Source organism: Sus scrofa, chromosome 12, assembly GCF_000003025.6.
Source record: "Sus scrofa isolate TJ Tabasco breed Duroc chromosome 12, Sscrofa11.1, whole genome shotgun sequence".
Lineage (NCBI taxonomy): Eukaryota > Metazoa > Chordata > Mammalia > Artiodactyla > Suidae > Sus > Sus scrofa.
The window spans coordinates 53,711,051-53,724,881 of NC_010454.4; the positions used below are offsets into that span (position 1 = coordinate 53,711,051).

The 13,831-nt window shown below is 44.8% G+C and overlaps 1 protein-coding gene across 1 annotated transcript in view; it reads right to left on the reverse strand.

The window, feature by feature from the left end:
* Nucleotides 1–13,831, reverse strand: part of MYH10 (myosin heavy chain 10) — a 133,974-nt gene that overhangs the window by 63,472 nt on the left and 56,671 nt on the right. The window contains 1 exon segment of the mRNA XM_021067863.1: nucleotides 10,168–10,260. Coding sequence (XP_020923522.1) covers nucleotides 10,168–10,260 — 93 coding nt within the window.

A 13,831-nucleotide genomic window follows, 5' to 3' on the forward strand; every position in this document is an offset into this window, starting at 1 on the left:
CAATGTTATTTTTTCAGTGTAGAAATATTTACTTTATGTAGAAAAAATGAGTAGTCTGTACTGGGATGTTACCAAGGAATTTCTGAACCGTCTTTTCCTGTATGCAAATCAGACCTCGATAATGTTGTTTCCCAAAGTGAAAAGAGGGGATCATTTACTAAAATCAACAACATATTTCTTGCTCAGTAGCATGAGCATTCCCTAAGAACACACCCAATTTCCCAATTTTCATAAACCCGAACCAAGCTAGGAAAACACGCTGGAAAGAGACCATCCACAGGGAAGCTGGGGGCGCAGTCCTGAGACCTCAGGGACACACCGGGAGCCGCCCCGTCCCAACCCCGGCTCTCCCCGTCCCCATTCCCAAAGTGTCCTTTGCACCCCACCAACCCACCAAAATGTAAATATTCGATCTCATATTATCTGAAAGCTTTGCTCTGCAAAGGCAAGGCATGGCTAGTTTGGTTTTTGGTTCTTTCATTTGTTAATATTATATTGACGTGTGGTTGATTTCTGATGTTGTGTTAACTTCTGCCGTACAGCCGAGTGACTCAGTTATACATACACACATATCTACTATTTTCAGACTCTTTTCCCATAGAGGTCATCACAGAACGTTAGGTAGAGTTTCCTGTGCTATCGGCAGGTCGTCCCCGCTGGCCAGCCATTCCATCTAAGAGAGTGAACGCACGGCTGGTCTGCTGCAGCTAAGGTATCATGCCATCACATCAAGAGACGAGCATTCCACAAAAAGAATCTGCTTCAGATGCCACTAAAACCCAAAGAGGGGGAGGTTGGGAGCACGATTCCTGCAGGAAGTAAAGGCGTTTTGTGAAACACACACACCACACACACACACACACGGAGTCACGTGTGATCACTCGCTACATTTACCAACTATCAAAACACTGGCTAACCCCAAACTCTGGACGTGGTCCAACCTTTGCAACTGTAAATGTGGACAAGAGACTAGACCGTGAAATCGGCAGTGACCACGGTGTCCGTCACCAATGCCAGCAGCGCCCTCCAGCCGAATCTCGTCTTGTATCAGCGACCATGAGGTCAGTTTCCACTCCATCAGCCCACCACGCGCGCGCATCCACCTTTAAAAGGCCGCTGGTGAGCACTCGGCATTTTCCTTCCATAGAGAACCTGTTAATTACTTAGGAGTCACAAAATAAAAATGACGACTTGCGTGCTCGTTTGGTGAGTTTTATTTTAGGGAAGGGGGAAAGAAAGTTTTGTTTGGGGTTTTTTTTTTTTTTTTAATGGGAGAAAAAACTTCTTTCTTTTCAGACGAACTCTTGGGATATCACGGAAGTATTACTTGTACACAAATAACCAGTTTATACGAATACTATGGTTGTCATTAAGGGACACTGACCCCATGCTCCCCTGAAAAACAACGTGGACCAGGAGGTGGTGCTATGGGAAAGCAGGGGAGGGCGTCACGGAGACAGCCCCCCGGGAGCTGACTAGTCTTACAGTTTATCAAGCATATTCATTAGCGTCAAGCTAAATGGTAATTTAAAGGGAGGCTCTGTGCATTTGTTAAGTCCTCTTAAAATAAAACTACTACAGAGAGTAGTAGCCCACGATGCACTGCGATCCGATTCAGCCTCTAAGCTGTAAGCAAAGCTACTCTGTTATCTTCAAGAGCCGGAACCTTCTGGGCTAAGAGCTATTCCAAGCGGCAAACCTGATTCTCTTCTGCAGACAGGTTCTCATTTATTACTGCCCTGGAGTTGTCAGAAAGGAGTATGTAATGAATCCTTAAAACCTCTGACAGCCTGTAATTGTGCTGAATTACAATTGCTCTGCAACTGTGAAACGTTTTCATGTTTAGATTTGCAAGCACCAACTAGAAGGGTCAGTCCCACAAATCTCTTCATTCTTACACCACCTCCTTCCTCCTAATAACTTTCACACACAATTCTTCCTCAGCATCTGTCCCCTTACAAACTGTACTTGGATAAATGCTGACACACGAACATCACACAACCTGGACCAAGCATGAGTAAGGAAGTCCTGCCTGTTAAATGACAGACTGGATGCTGATCACGCCCTCTTTCCTTTTTGTCTTTAGAAATAGAGTGTTCTCGGGTTTGGGAAAATTCTAGGCTACTGAAGCCCATTCGAAGACAATCTGAGACTTCACTTCCAGAACCAGTTTCTTCATCATTAGAGTCTATAAGGCTGCCTGTCTCTTTGCATTCATCTTCTGACTTCTGTTTGTGAAATGTGTTTCTTCTCTTTGCCGCTATGGTGAAAACTCCTGATTCTTCAACTATGTTCAATGAAAGCTAAACTATGTTATGAAAGCTAAATACAGACTGCAAAAATGCTGTCTGTAGTCGTCTCGCGTACCTCCTTGAAAGATAACGCAATTCCTTGGGCAAGGCAATAAGCAAACTACAAGAAGATGCCACACTCTTCCAGCCTCCTTCGAGGCAAGTCCATTGTTGTTATTTTCTTGTTTTTTTAAACATTGTTGGGAACAGCTGATGAGTAATGAGGAATCAATTCCCGGGATGATGAAATAGCAAAATGTTGCAAGATACAGGAAAAAATGCAATCACTAATACCCCATAATATGTCAGCTGTGGCCATAAAAAAAACATGAGTTTTATTCTATTCTTTAAATAGGTCAATTTTGTTCTTGTTTTGTGGAAGACCCTCTTAAGGGTCTTAAAACAATAAATTTATGTTAAAAAACTATCAGTTCTTACAAACAGAACTGCTCGAAAAAGAAACTCAGAAACTAAAATTGGTCCTAACGTTAACGGCTGCGTCATCTATACGATACTTCACGGAGTTAATAAGAAAACTGCTATTAAGAGAGAAGAGTCAAGACAACATTAATCCTTCAAAGCTGCGAAAATGTAACGCCAACAAAACTGCTCAGATACGTGCTCAAATTTCTCATTCTAACACTGCAGAAAAATTAATCAAAATCATATGCCTAATTCTTATTCATTTTATATGGTCATACAAACTTTTACCTTTCATAACTTCTCTAATTTCTTTATTACACATCTATCAACATGCCGTTTAAGCTTTCAGCTTCTTAACACTATTTTCTATCCCTTTTCTTCACCACTCCAAATGAGAAGTTCAAAATTCATTAAACCAAAGAAATTCTTTTTTGGGCAATAAGACAAAGTCATCGCACGGGTAATGCTGAACTCTAATAACTGGTTGAAAAAATTTTTAAATGGCCTCACCCACGGCATATGGAAGTTTGCAGGCAGGCCAGGGACTGAACCTGAGCCACAGCTTCGACTTAGGTGGCAGCTGTGGTAACACCGGACTCTTTAACCCACTGTGCTGGGCAGAGACTCAAACCCACTCCGCTGCAGGGATCCTAGCCGCTGCGTTCAGATTCTTAACCCACTGCACCACCATGGGAACGCCAGGACCTTGAAGACTTCAAGGGCACACCCTGCATCTTATATTTGGTGAACTTACTGTATCGTTATTTTGTGGGAAAATATAAACTAGGAAAAGAAGTTAGAGTCCAAGGAGAAACGGAAAAGAAAGAACGTTTTGGCCTTCTGAACAAGTCACCTAAAAAGAAATGTCCCTAAATTAATTAAGACATGGGGTTGCTTACTTGAATAAACAAGCAGAGTCACCAACATACAACATCTAATTTCCTCATCAGTTCCTGAGCCAAATCAGCTCCCTTTTCTTGTCTGGCATCCACAGTTGCTCAACCATTATAGCTAGTGCCAGGGAACCAGCTTTTGGCTAAATGCAAAGGATCAGACAAAAACTAATGAAAGAAGGGGAGGAAACGTGGAAAGCCTGCACACGGGGGTGGGGGGAGTGGGTGGGTGGGTGGGGGAGGGCTTCCTCTGACCCCAAAAGAAACCAGTAACTCTGAAAAACAACTATTTAGCAACTAACAAATGTCGGTTATAGGCCAAAGCTCTAGAATTGATTCTATTTTGAAACCATTTTAACAAAACAAAAAACCTTACAGAGTTGAAAATTATCAACTCTCAGCTGACACTCATGCTCAGCTATTTCACAAGACCTACCCAAGTACTTCGGCGATGACGTAGAGTGTGGCCAAAAGGAGATATAAAATGATAGAAAAAATGATAGAAAAAAGCCAAAGTCTCTGAACAACAACAACAAATCAACAAACTTTATGGTACTCAGAATATTCAACCAGGATTTCACTGATAAAGACAAAAACAAAGGAAAAAAACCCACAACAGGACAAGTACATTACGTTCTACAGATAGAGTATGAATTCTTGATGCCGTGCACGCTGTGGCCCAAGCCAGGAACAACTAAGACAGTAGGTTACTGATCAGCAAAGACGCCTGGGACCCTCTCTCTTCTGCAAAATTGATCTTTTTGGGTGGTTTTTGGCTAGTCCTGCAGCATGCGCAAGTTCCTGGGCCAGAGATCAAACCTGAGCCACGGCAGTGACAATGCTGGATCCTTAACCAGGCCACCAGGGAACTCCAAAATAGAATTTTAAGAATTTCTTTTAAAAGGTGCAATAGGACAACTTGGATATTTTGATATTATCAAGAAAATAGGAAGAAAATTATCTTCGAGAATTTTAGGAGTTCTCTTGTGATGCAGCGGGTTAAGGATCTGGTGTCCCTGCAGCAGCCTGGGCCCCCTCCCAAGCAGCAGGTTCAATCCCCAACCCAGGAAACTGGAATGCTGTGGGTGCAGCCGGAAACAGAAAAAAAAAAAAAAAAAAAAAGAATTGTATTCCTTCTGAATCGACATGGGATTTCTGGAACTTTTTCTGTGGGTAGTTACAATGTATCCAGAGTAATTAAACCTAGATTGTTAGCAATTTACTAGAAGGACAAGGCTCTGAAAATACTTTCCCCCTTCCTAACTTGGTATTTAAAGTTATAAGGTCTGCAATTTACTTGAAAACACATTAGCATAGACAGTGTGCTCTGTAAAAATCTCCACTCTGGAGGCAGCTATTTGCCCTAAATGGGAAAACCCATCCGAGAAGCAATTAGCTGGACTTAATGCCAAGGCCAGATGGCTATTTTAAACGCTTCCGCTCTCTTCATCTCCAAACGACACCAGAAGCTCTGTTAATTAGTAAAATGAGTTTTCTTGTGAACTAAGTGGCCTTGTTACTTAGTATAATGGATGCTGGAAATTCCTGGGGGGAAATGAGCGGCATGAAGAGACACGGACGGGATGGAAATACACAGCCGTCTGGGGTGGGCCGGGAGCCGAGGCTGCAGCAAGGCGGCCGGATTCGGAAGATGCGGGTTGCCTGGTGCAGAGCACATTCGGCCTCTGTCATCGGCTGTCCTCGGATCTTTAGGAGAACTGAAGACAGAGCAGCGGTTGCATTTCGTTTACCTACAAAACTGCTTTTAGTGGCTGCTCGAGAACACACATGAGGGTGCAGAATTCCGACTCGCTTTCACTGCGACCTGGTAGGGAAGGTACCTGGAGCCTTTATCCGGCTCCCAACGATTAGAGGCTAATTAGCGACCACAAGGTACATGCAACTGGGAATTGCCAAACTGGCTTAAATTATTTCGGGGAGGAGGAGAAAAAAAGATTTGTGCAAATATGGAAAGTGATCCCCACTACAACTTTCTGAGGCAAGATGTATCTGCTGATACAATCGTTTTGAAATTGAAGTCCCTGTTTTTCGAGTTTCATTACAAGAGACTCATTTGACATAAATCTCCTCCATCTGGAATGCATTTTCCGTTTCCATAAACAGAGAGCTGGACTAACTGCGAACGATTATTTTCATAAGGGTAATGCTCGCCTAAAGAATCTCCTTTAATACAAACCATACGCTAGCATCTTTGAAAAGAAAGATATTCTTCAGGAAATTACCCGTCTATATCAGATCAAAGAAATGGAAACAAATGGATTCTAAAGTTTATGGAGTTTATAGTTTCAGTATTTTTCACTGCAAGCATGTGGCTTGTAAATAACGGCTACGTGACATTCCACCGTACACACAAGTCATCTTTCTGCATCATGTCCCTCCTTGAGTGTGATGGACAATCCCAGCCCTGCCCCGAGGTCTGGCCTGTCCACGAAGTCAAGGCCCCCCACGTCCCTTCTGCTTGTGCTTCTAAAACTGGGGCACGCGCACTATGGAGACCGGTAGGGAGAGCCTTAAGCTAAAAATAGAGTTACCTACCATACGATCCAGCAATCCCACTCCTGGGCATATCCCGAGAAAACTCTTTTTTTTTTTTTTTGCTTTTTAGGGCCGCACGTGCGGCATATGGAGGTTCCAGGCTAGGGGTTGAATCGGAGCTGTAGCTGCCAGCCTCCTCCACAGCCACAGCAACCAGGATCCAAGCCACGTCTGCGACCTACACCACAGCTCATGGCAACGCCAGATCCTTAAGCACTGAGCAAGGCCAGGGATCAAACCCAAATCCTCACGGATACTAGTCAGATTCGTCTCCGCTGCGCCATGACGGGAACTCCGAAAACTCTAATTTGAAAAGATACATGTACTTCTGTGTTCACAGCAGCACTATTCACAACGGCCAGACGTGGAAGCGACCCAAATGTCTATCGAAAGAGGAATGTACACGTACACACACACACACACACACACACACACACACACACACACACGCAGGAATATTACTCAGCCATTAAAAAGAACAAAATAATGCCATCAGCAGCAACATGGATTGCCCTACAGATTATCATGTTGAGTGAGACAGTGAGACAGAAAAAGACAAATACCATATCACTCATACATGGAATTAATTTACAAAACAGACTCACAGACACAGAAAGCAAACTTATAGTTACCGGAGGAAAAGGGGCAGGAGGGCTAAATGGGGACCATGGGATGAATACATACACACTGTTCCACACAGATAAGCAACAGAGATTTGCTGTATGGCACAGGGAACAATATTCAATATCCGTAATAACCTATAACGGGAAAGAATCTGGATAAAAAAAAATACATGTAACTGAATCACTCTGCTATACACCTGAAACCAACACAATATTATAAATCAACTACATACTTCAATTAAAAAAACAAAACAAAACTGGGGCAGGCATATTCTGAGAGAGCCTGGCCTGGGCAACACACTCTGGCTCCCTGAGCTCAAATATACCTAATTGCATTTTGTCAAAAATATATTAAAGTTAAAACCCAAATGAAAGTGAACTCTATGAGGTTACGGACCTTTGTCTTATCCGCTGATATATTTATTCCCGGGGCCTTGCAGAGGTCTAGTACTTAGAAGGCAACCACGTCGTGGGAGTTCCCGCCATGGCTCAGCGGTAATGAACCCAACCAGTATCCATGAGGGAACCCAACCAGTATCCATGAGGACTTGGGTTCGACCCCTGGCCTTGCTCAGTGGGTTAAGGATCTGGCACTGCTGTGAGCTGTGGTGTAGGTTGCAGACGCGGCTCGAATCCCGCGTTGCTGTGGCTGTGGTGTAGGCCGGGGCTACAGCTCCAATTAGACCCCTAGCGTGGGTACCTCCATATGCCATGAGTGCAGCCCTAAAAAGACATAAATAAATAAAAGTGGTTAGCTAATTAAAAAACAAAACCAAAAACAGAATACCAGAGGAAACCTCTTCAGGCAGGGACTGAGACTAACTCACTCTGTGTTTAGGGAAGAAGGTGAAACATGGGCAGATCTGAAAGACATTCTGGAAGTGGACCCACAAAACTCACTCCGGCCTGGACAGGGGCCATGAGAAATAGGCTGACTCTAGAATGATTCCTAGGTATTCTGTTTGTTTAGGTTTGGTTTGGGTTTTTTCTTTTTCTTTTTTTTTTTTTCAAATTTTCTTCTTGGCATAAGCAACTGGGTGACTTGAAGGTGTGGGTACGATTTATTGACACAAGACTTAAAAAAGAAATTTTGGAGAGTTCCCTGGTAGCCGAGCAGGTTAAGGATCCAGCATGGCCACTGCTGCGGCATGGGTTCGACCCCCGGCCCGTGAACTTCTGTATACCATGGGCTCAGCCAAAAAAACTTTTTTTGGAGAGATCTCTTAGACATCCAAATGGAGGTGACAAGTGAGCAGCACTGTCACACACAGAAACGCTGTGACGATGAATGTTTCATGCCACTAGGTCTTAGGGTCATTTGTTACACAGCGACAGGGAACGCGACAGCGACAGGGAACTACGACAGACTGTACTTCTGTCTGACCCAGACACACAAAGCCCAGGAGATGATGAATCCTGACCACTGAGGAATGGAATCACTACATTCTTCACCAAAGGACCCAGAAGACTGGTTAGCAGCAATTTAGCTTTTCTAGGCAAAAATGAGACGAATGGGGACAAAACTGTTTCTCTTGCATTTAGAGTGTGGTTTGGGGGTGGGGAAATCAGAATAGGCTGGTACCTTGTTTTTGTGGTAAAGTAAAGCATTTTCCACCAAGCAGTCCTTGAAAAGCCTCAGGGAGAGTCACATGCCAAGGCTGCGAGCCACTGCGCCTTCCACCCCGGGCCGCAGCCACTACACACAGGGCTTTCGGGAGGAGGGATCTGAGAGTTACTCGTGGCTGCGGCGGAGGCGATGATCTGCAGAATGACAGAGTCTAAAGGCAGCTCAGCTTCCCCAGATCCAAAAGTCACAGCCATGCTGCCCACCGACACAGACACACCTGCTGATCCACTTTGGACACAAACAGTGAAAGTAATTACTACATGAACCTGGATTAGGCTGATCTTCAGATTTTATCTTACTAGGAATAAACACTATTCCAGGCAAATCGGTCCCGACTTCTCATATAACCTGGAAAGTCTCTTGCACTGAACCTACCTCTGAGGGTTTTATGGGCTGAAGTTCAAGTCCGAACCTCTCACGGCTCAGAGCATGACTGCATTTAAAGAAAAGGTTGGCACAGACAGAATTCACTTAGGATGAGGTCACTAGGATGGGCCGAACCCAACAGGCCCAGTGTCTTAGAAGACCAGACAGAGACACACACACACACACACAGGAGGAAGAATGTGTGAATTCACGGAGACGGCCGTCTCCAAGCCAAGGCGGGGGCCTCGCAAGAAACCGCCCTGCCAGCCCCTTGATCTCAGACCTCATGCCTCCAGCTGTGAGAAGACACATCTCTGCGGGTGAAGATGCCTAGTCTGGGGCGCTCTGTTCCAGTGGCCTGAGCAAATGCACACAGACGGTTATCTGGCTACCCTTGAACTAACTGGGGCCTCGGTGATCTGGTAGCTTCCCAGGACCTCAGAAACCACCTCATCAGATCCTTGTGCAGACTGATTTTTACACTCCCAAAGTAAAAAATGCCACCAGGACCCCAATTCCCAACTGTGCGAACTAAAGTCTCTCACTCTGGCTTTCATGACTTTAACCAGTATTTCCACTATCAGAGGAAAGACACAGAATTCACGTGAATGATTTAAGTAGAGGGAACAGAAACGCGTGGCTCTCTCCAGGGGGACTGTGCACAGGGTAACTGAACCCCGATGGAGGAATGCCCCTTTGGTTGAAGAGCAGCCGAGGGATGCTGGGCTGTGAGAGCATCGATGCTGAGCAGCTGGAATGGGAAGGGCGGGGTCCTGGAGCACTGATCCAGCTGTCACTTAGGACACCAGCCTCAGCCTGAGAGCTGGTCAGACTGAGGGGAGAAAGTCAAGCTTTCAAGGAATTAAGAGAGTCGAACGGCTGAGAAGAAATCTCTAAAGAGAAGTAAGAGTAGCGGCAAATTATTCTGAAGCTCACATCCCACAGCAACAGCAAGGTACGAAAAGAACAAGGAGACACCATCCAAGAGCCAATTCATTTGCTGGGTGTTTCTACGCCCAGCGCTGTGCTAAGTGCTCAATCCACATCTCGTTTAAACTCCACGCCAACCCCATAATCGTGTATCCTCCCCAATCAAACATGAAGACATCCAGAGAGGTTACATCATCATATATCCACATAATAATAAATAAATATGTCATGTAATAAACGTGATTTAAATTACTTTCCCATTCCCCCCCCTTTTTTTGCTTTTTAAAATGTGGCTGAGAGAAAATATTTCATTGCATGTGACTTGCACTGTATCTCTACTGGCCAGCACTGTTCCATATTACATCAATTAGGAAGGAAAGTATTTTATTTGCTTGATCGTAGTAGACATTTAACTAGAAGTTGGAGAAATTGAAAGCTGTTGGTGCTTTTAAACTTACAAAACGAGATGAGTTATCATTTTTCACAGTCTTCGCATTTCCAAAGGATTCCAGAATTGGATTTGCTTGCAAAAGCTGCCGTTCAAGTTCCCCCTAAAAGACATTACACACATACAAACACACGCACATCGATAAAAGCAAATATGTTAATCTAATGGCTCTCCGCTCCAGTCGGCAAGGAAAAAACCAAACACAACACTGCCTCCCTCCCTCCTTTTCATTTGATCTGCCATCCAGCAAACTCTGCTGTTGGCCTCTTATTCTTGGTCTTAATGGGCTCTGCTAAAGGAAAAAGAACTAGCATCTATTGAGTGATCACAAGGAGGAAAAAAATGTCACATTAGACAGATGATAAATTTAAGGATAGGGCACATAAATTGAGTGGGGCACTTTTAAAATAAAGCAAATGGTTTTCATGGAATTTAGCATGATACTTCAACTAAGAACATATTAATACTTCTACTTCTGTTTATTTCCCCTTTGCCTTGTTTCGAAGATTTAAGATTGAAGGCAGCAAATTCTAATAATTTCCATTGTGCTGGTGTAAGACTTGCATTTTTCCAAGGGTTTCACATAACGTCCTAATGATGCAGACAGGGTAACGTCCTCAACGCCAATTTTGGAGATGGTGACGCTCCTGAATTCTTGCTCACATTTTAAAAACTAAGTGTGGGTATTTGGCATAGTGTATGCTTTATCCAGTGTCCTTACTTACCTGCAAATTAAGCTATAAATCAGAGTTTTCAAACAAAAGAAATAAGTATATTAATATGTGCTTTAATCCTAAAACACCACAGAAAACTTCATGGGATTGCATGAGGCTGTTCCTGGCCATGAAAAGCATTACAAAGTGAGGCTGGGCCTCTGGAATGTAATTTCAGAATTACATGGTAGGACTTAAATAAATCTGATTTTTTCCAAACACACATCTTACCCCTGTATTTTAAAATACCCACAGTATTCTAGACCTAAAGAAAGGAATGAACACTGCTTGCTCATACGATTCTCTCTGCAAAAAAGGAGCAGGAGGAACCCCACATAAGATTCTTTAAATGGATGGCCAGTTACTGTCCGATGGGCTATACTGCCATCCGCTGCAAAATCAGGCACAAATCTCAAATCTATGCCATACACGCAGCCTCGGCGTCTACCCGAGATGGTTAGACGTCAGGCGGGTGGCAGGCTCTGGTGAAAGGGTGGGAATGTCCCTGAAGCACGTGACCCAGCGAAGCTGCTACGCTCTCACGCGTCTACTCCAGAGCATTTATCTGGTTGTCCGGGTTTTTCCACGTCTTCACTGCAGCCTGCAACTGAAACCAGTCGGGAACCTCAAGCCACGGGAATGGCATCATCCCACGTTCTCAGCTTTACACGCATGCTCCCCGCGCAGGGGGTCTTCCCGTTTATGGACTTCAAAACACCTGACAAGTTCTGATGAAAATCTTGCTCAAGGCTACATGCCATCAAAACGTCTCCAACACGGCATCCGGATCCAGGGCAGCAGCTGAGGGCATGATGAAGACCGCAGGAGGATGCTGGGCAGAACAGGGGCGCTTCTCCTGGCGGAGAGTGGTCACAGCCATCACGTCGTCTGTGGCTGACAACTCACAAAGCCCTGGGTGTCCGGCTCTGCGACCGCTGCTTGGGCTCTGGAAACCCTTAAGCCTCGGTCAGTCTGTGTGATCAGAGTGTAGACACTGTCAGGGGGACACTGACTTGGTGAGTAAGGGCACTGCCTTCCCATGACGTATCTGCAGTCAGATCACTGAGTCAGAGGACAGACTCCTCAAAGTTACACACTAAGCCCTGAAGATGATGATGGACGATATTTGTATCATGGCGACTTTAAAATGTTTCTCTAACTTGGAGGGAAAACAAGGATGAAACACCGTATTTTAATATTCCCTGGACACGGCTTCAGGGATTCTTTGGGTCAAATTTATCGTTCTTTTCTCCTTAGGGTGTGTGAGAGTGTGTATGTGTGTACGTGTGATCCACTGACCCCGATTCGATTTTTTTCTTCCATTGGCTTCAAGGCACTGGCTGTATGCCCTGCCCTGGGTCGGTTAATATCACATCAAAATGACGCTCCAGGAATGTCTGCTGGCTGGATGGGTAGCCAGAGGTCCTGGATATTCTACCAGCACTTGGGGATGATGCTGAGCCAGAGGGGCTGTGAGACTTGGGTTAAGCGTCCTCATGGCAACGGTGGTGGCTGCAGTCTTGGGTCCCTACTACTGGGGCCACTACGCTGACCGTGATGCGGTGGTACTTGTCTTCCAATGGATTTCTGACATCTCGGAGACCAAGCAAAGCTCTCAAAAACTCATACCTAGATCACAAAAAGCCTGACCCAAAGCGACTCTTATAAAACACACAAAAATGACCTTTAAGGATTTCCCATTGTGGCTCAGCAGTTAACAAATCTGACTAGCATCCCAAGGACATAGGTTTGATCCCTGGCTTTGCTCAATGGGTTAAGGATCTGACACTGCCGGGAGCTGCGGAGTAGGTCGCAGACACGGCTCGGATCTTGCATTGCTCTGGCTGTGGTGTAGGCTGCTACGGCTCTGATTTGACCCTTAGCCTGGGAATCCCCATATGCTGCGGGTGTGGCCCTAAAAAGCAAAAAAAAAAAAAAAAGATCTTTAAGAAATGTCTACTAAATTTGATCATTTTTGCACGGAATGATTTCACATTTAGATAAACAGTGCTAACAGCTCTCAACCAAATGATGAAACCATTTACAGGCCATCAGGGGGCAGTGACTATGTGCCAACCTTTCCACGAGAATTAGATGGCAATGCCCCGTTTCTATTCTACACGCTAAAAGAAATGTCACTTGGGAATGTGGGGGAGAAAACCGGCATCAGCTATTTAAATTATTTTTTTTTAAAGTTCTAGGCATTTAGAATTACATGATGCTTTTAAAGGCTTACCAGTCGTGATGAAAACTATGCCCTTGTGTTTATTACATCATGTATTATGCACACAGGCTATAAGATACAGGATGAGTTTGAAAATGGTAAAAAAAATATACACCTCTTTCAAAACTCCAGTTCAGCCAGCAGGGGCCTCAGGCTGGACTCAAGCTGGCCCTTGCAGGCCTGATGCGCAAAGCTGCAGGTGTCCCGCTGACCACGAGAGGGGAGTGGAAAGCTGGCGGCAGCAGTAACCAGTCACCATGCTGAGAACTGGACTCTGATCTCAACCGCAGGCTCAGATTTCTGCATTGCTACTTCCTCTCTGTCACCTCTCGTCTTAGCTCAAGACAGTTGAGTCCAGTTAACACCAAGTCAGCTGGAAGCTGACACCCAGATATGGATGACTCAGGAGTCGGTATGGGGTGGGGGGGCTGGCTTGAAGGAGTCACTCTTAGGGGACGGTCAAGTTTTAGAAATGAGCCATCTGTAAATCTGCTCTCAAGTCACAGAGCAGGTGTCCAGGCTTCGGATGTTCCTGAAGGTTATGCCAGCCAGCGAGGGCCTGTAACAGCCACCTGCCACGTGGGAACAGGGCCCTGAATGTGGACTTGCAGTTGGCTGGGCCATTACGGCAAAAGAGGCTTCATTTTGTTATAAAAAGTAAAGTTTATCAGTAAATGTTTATCCAATGTCTATTCTTAAATACTGTAACCTCAGCTTTGAACATCTCTCTTATGTTT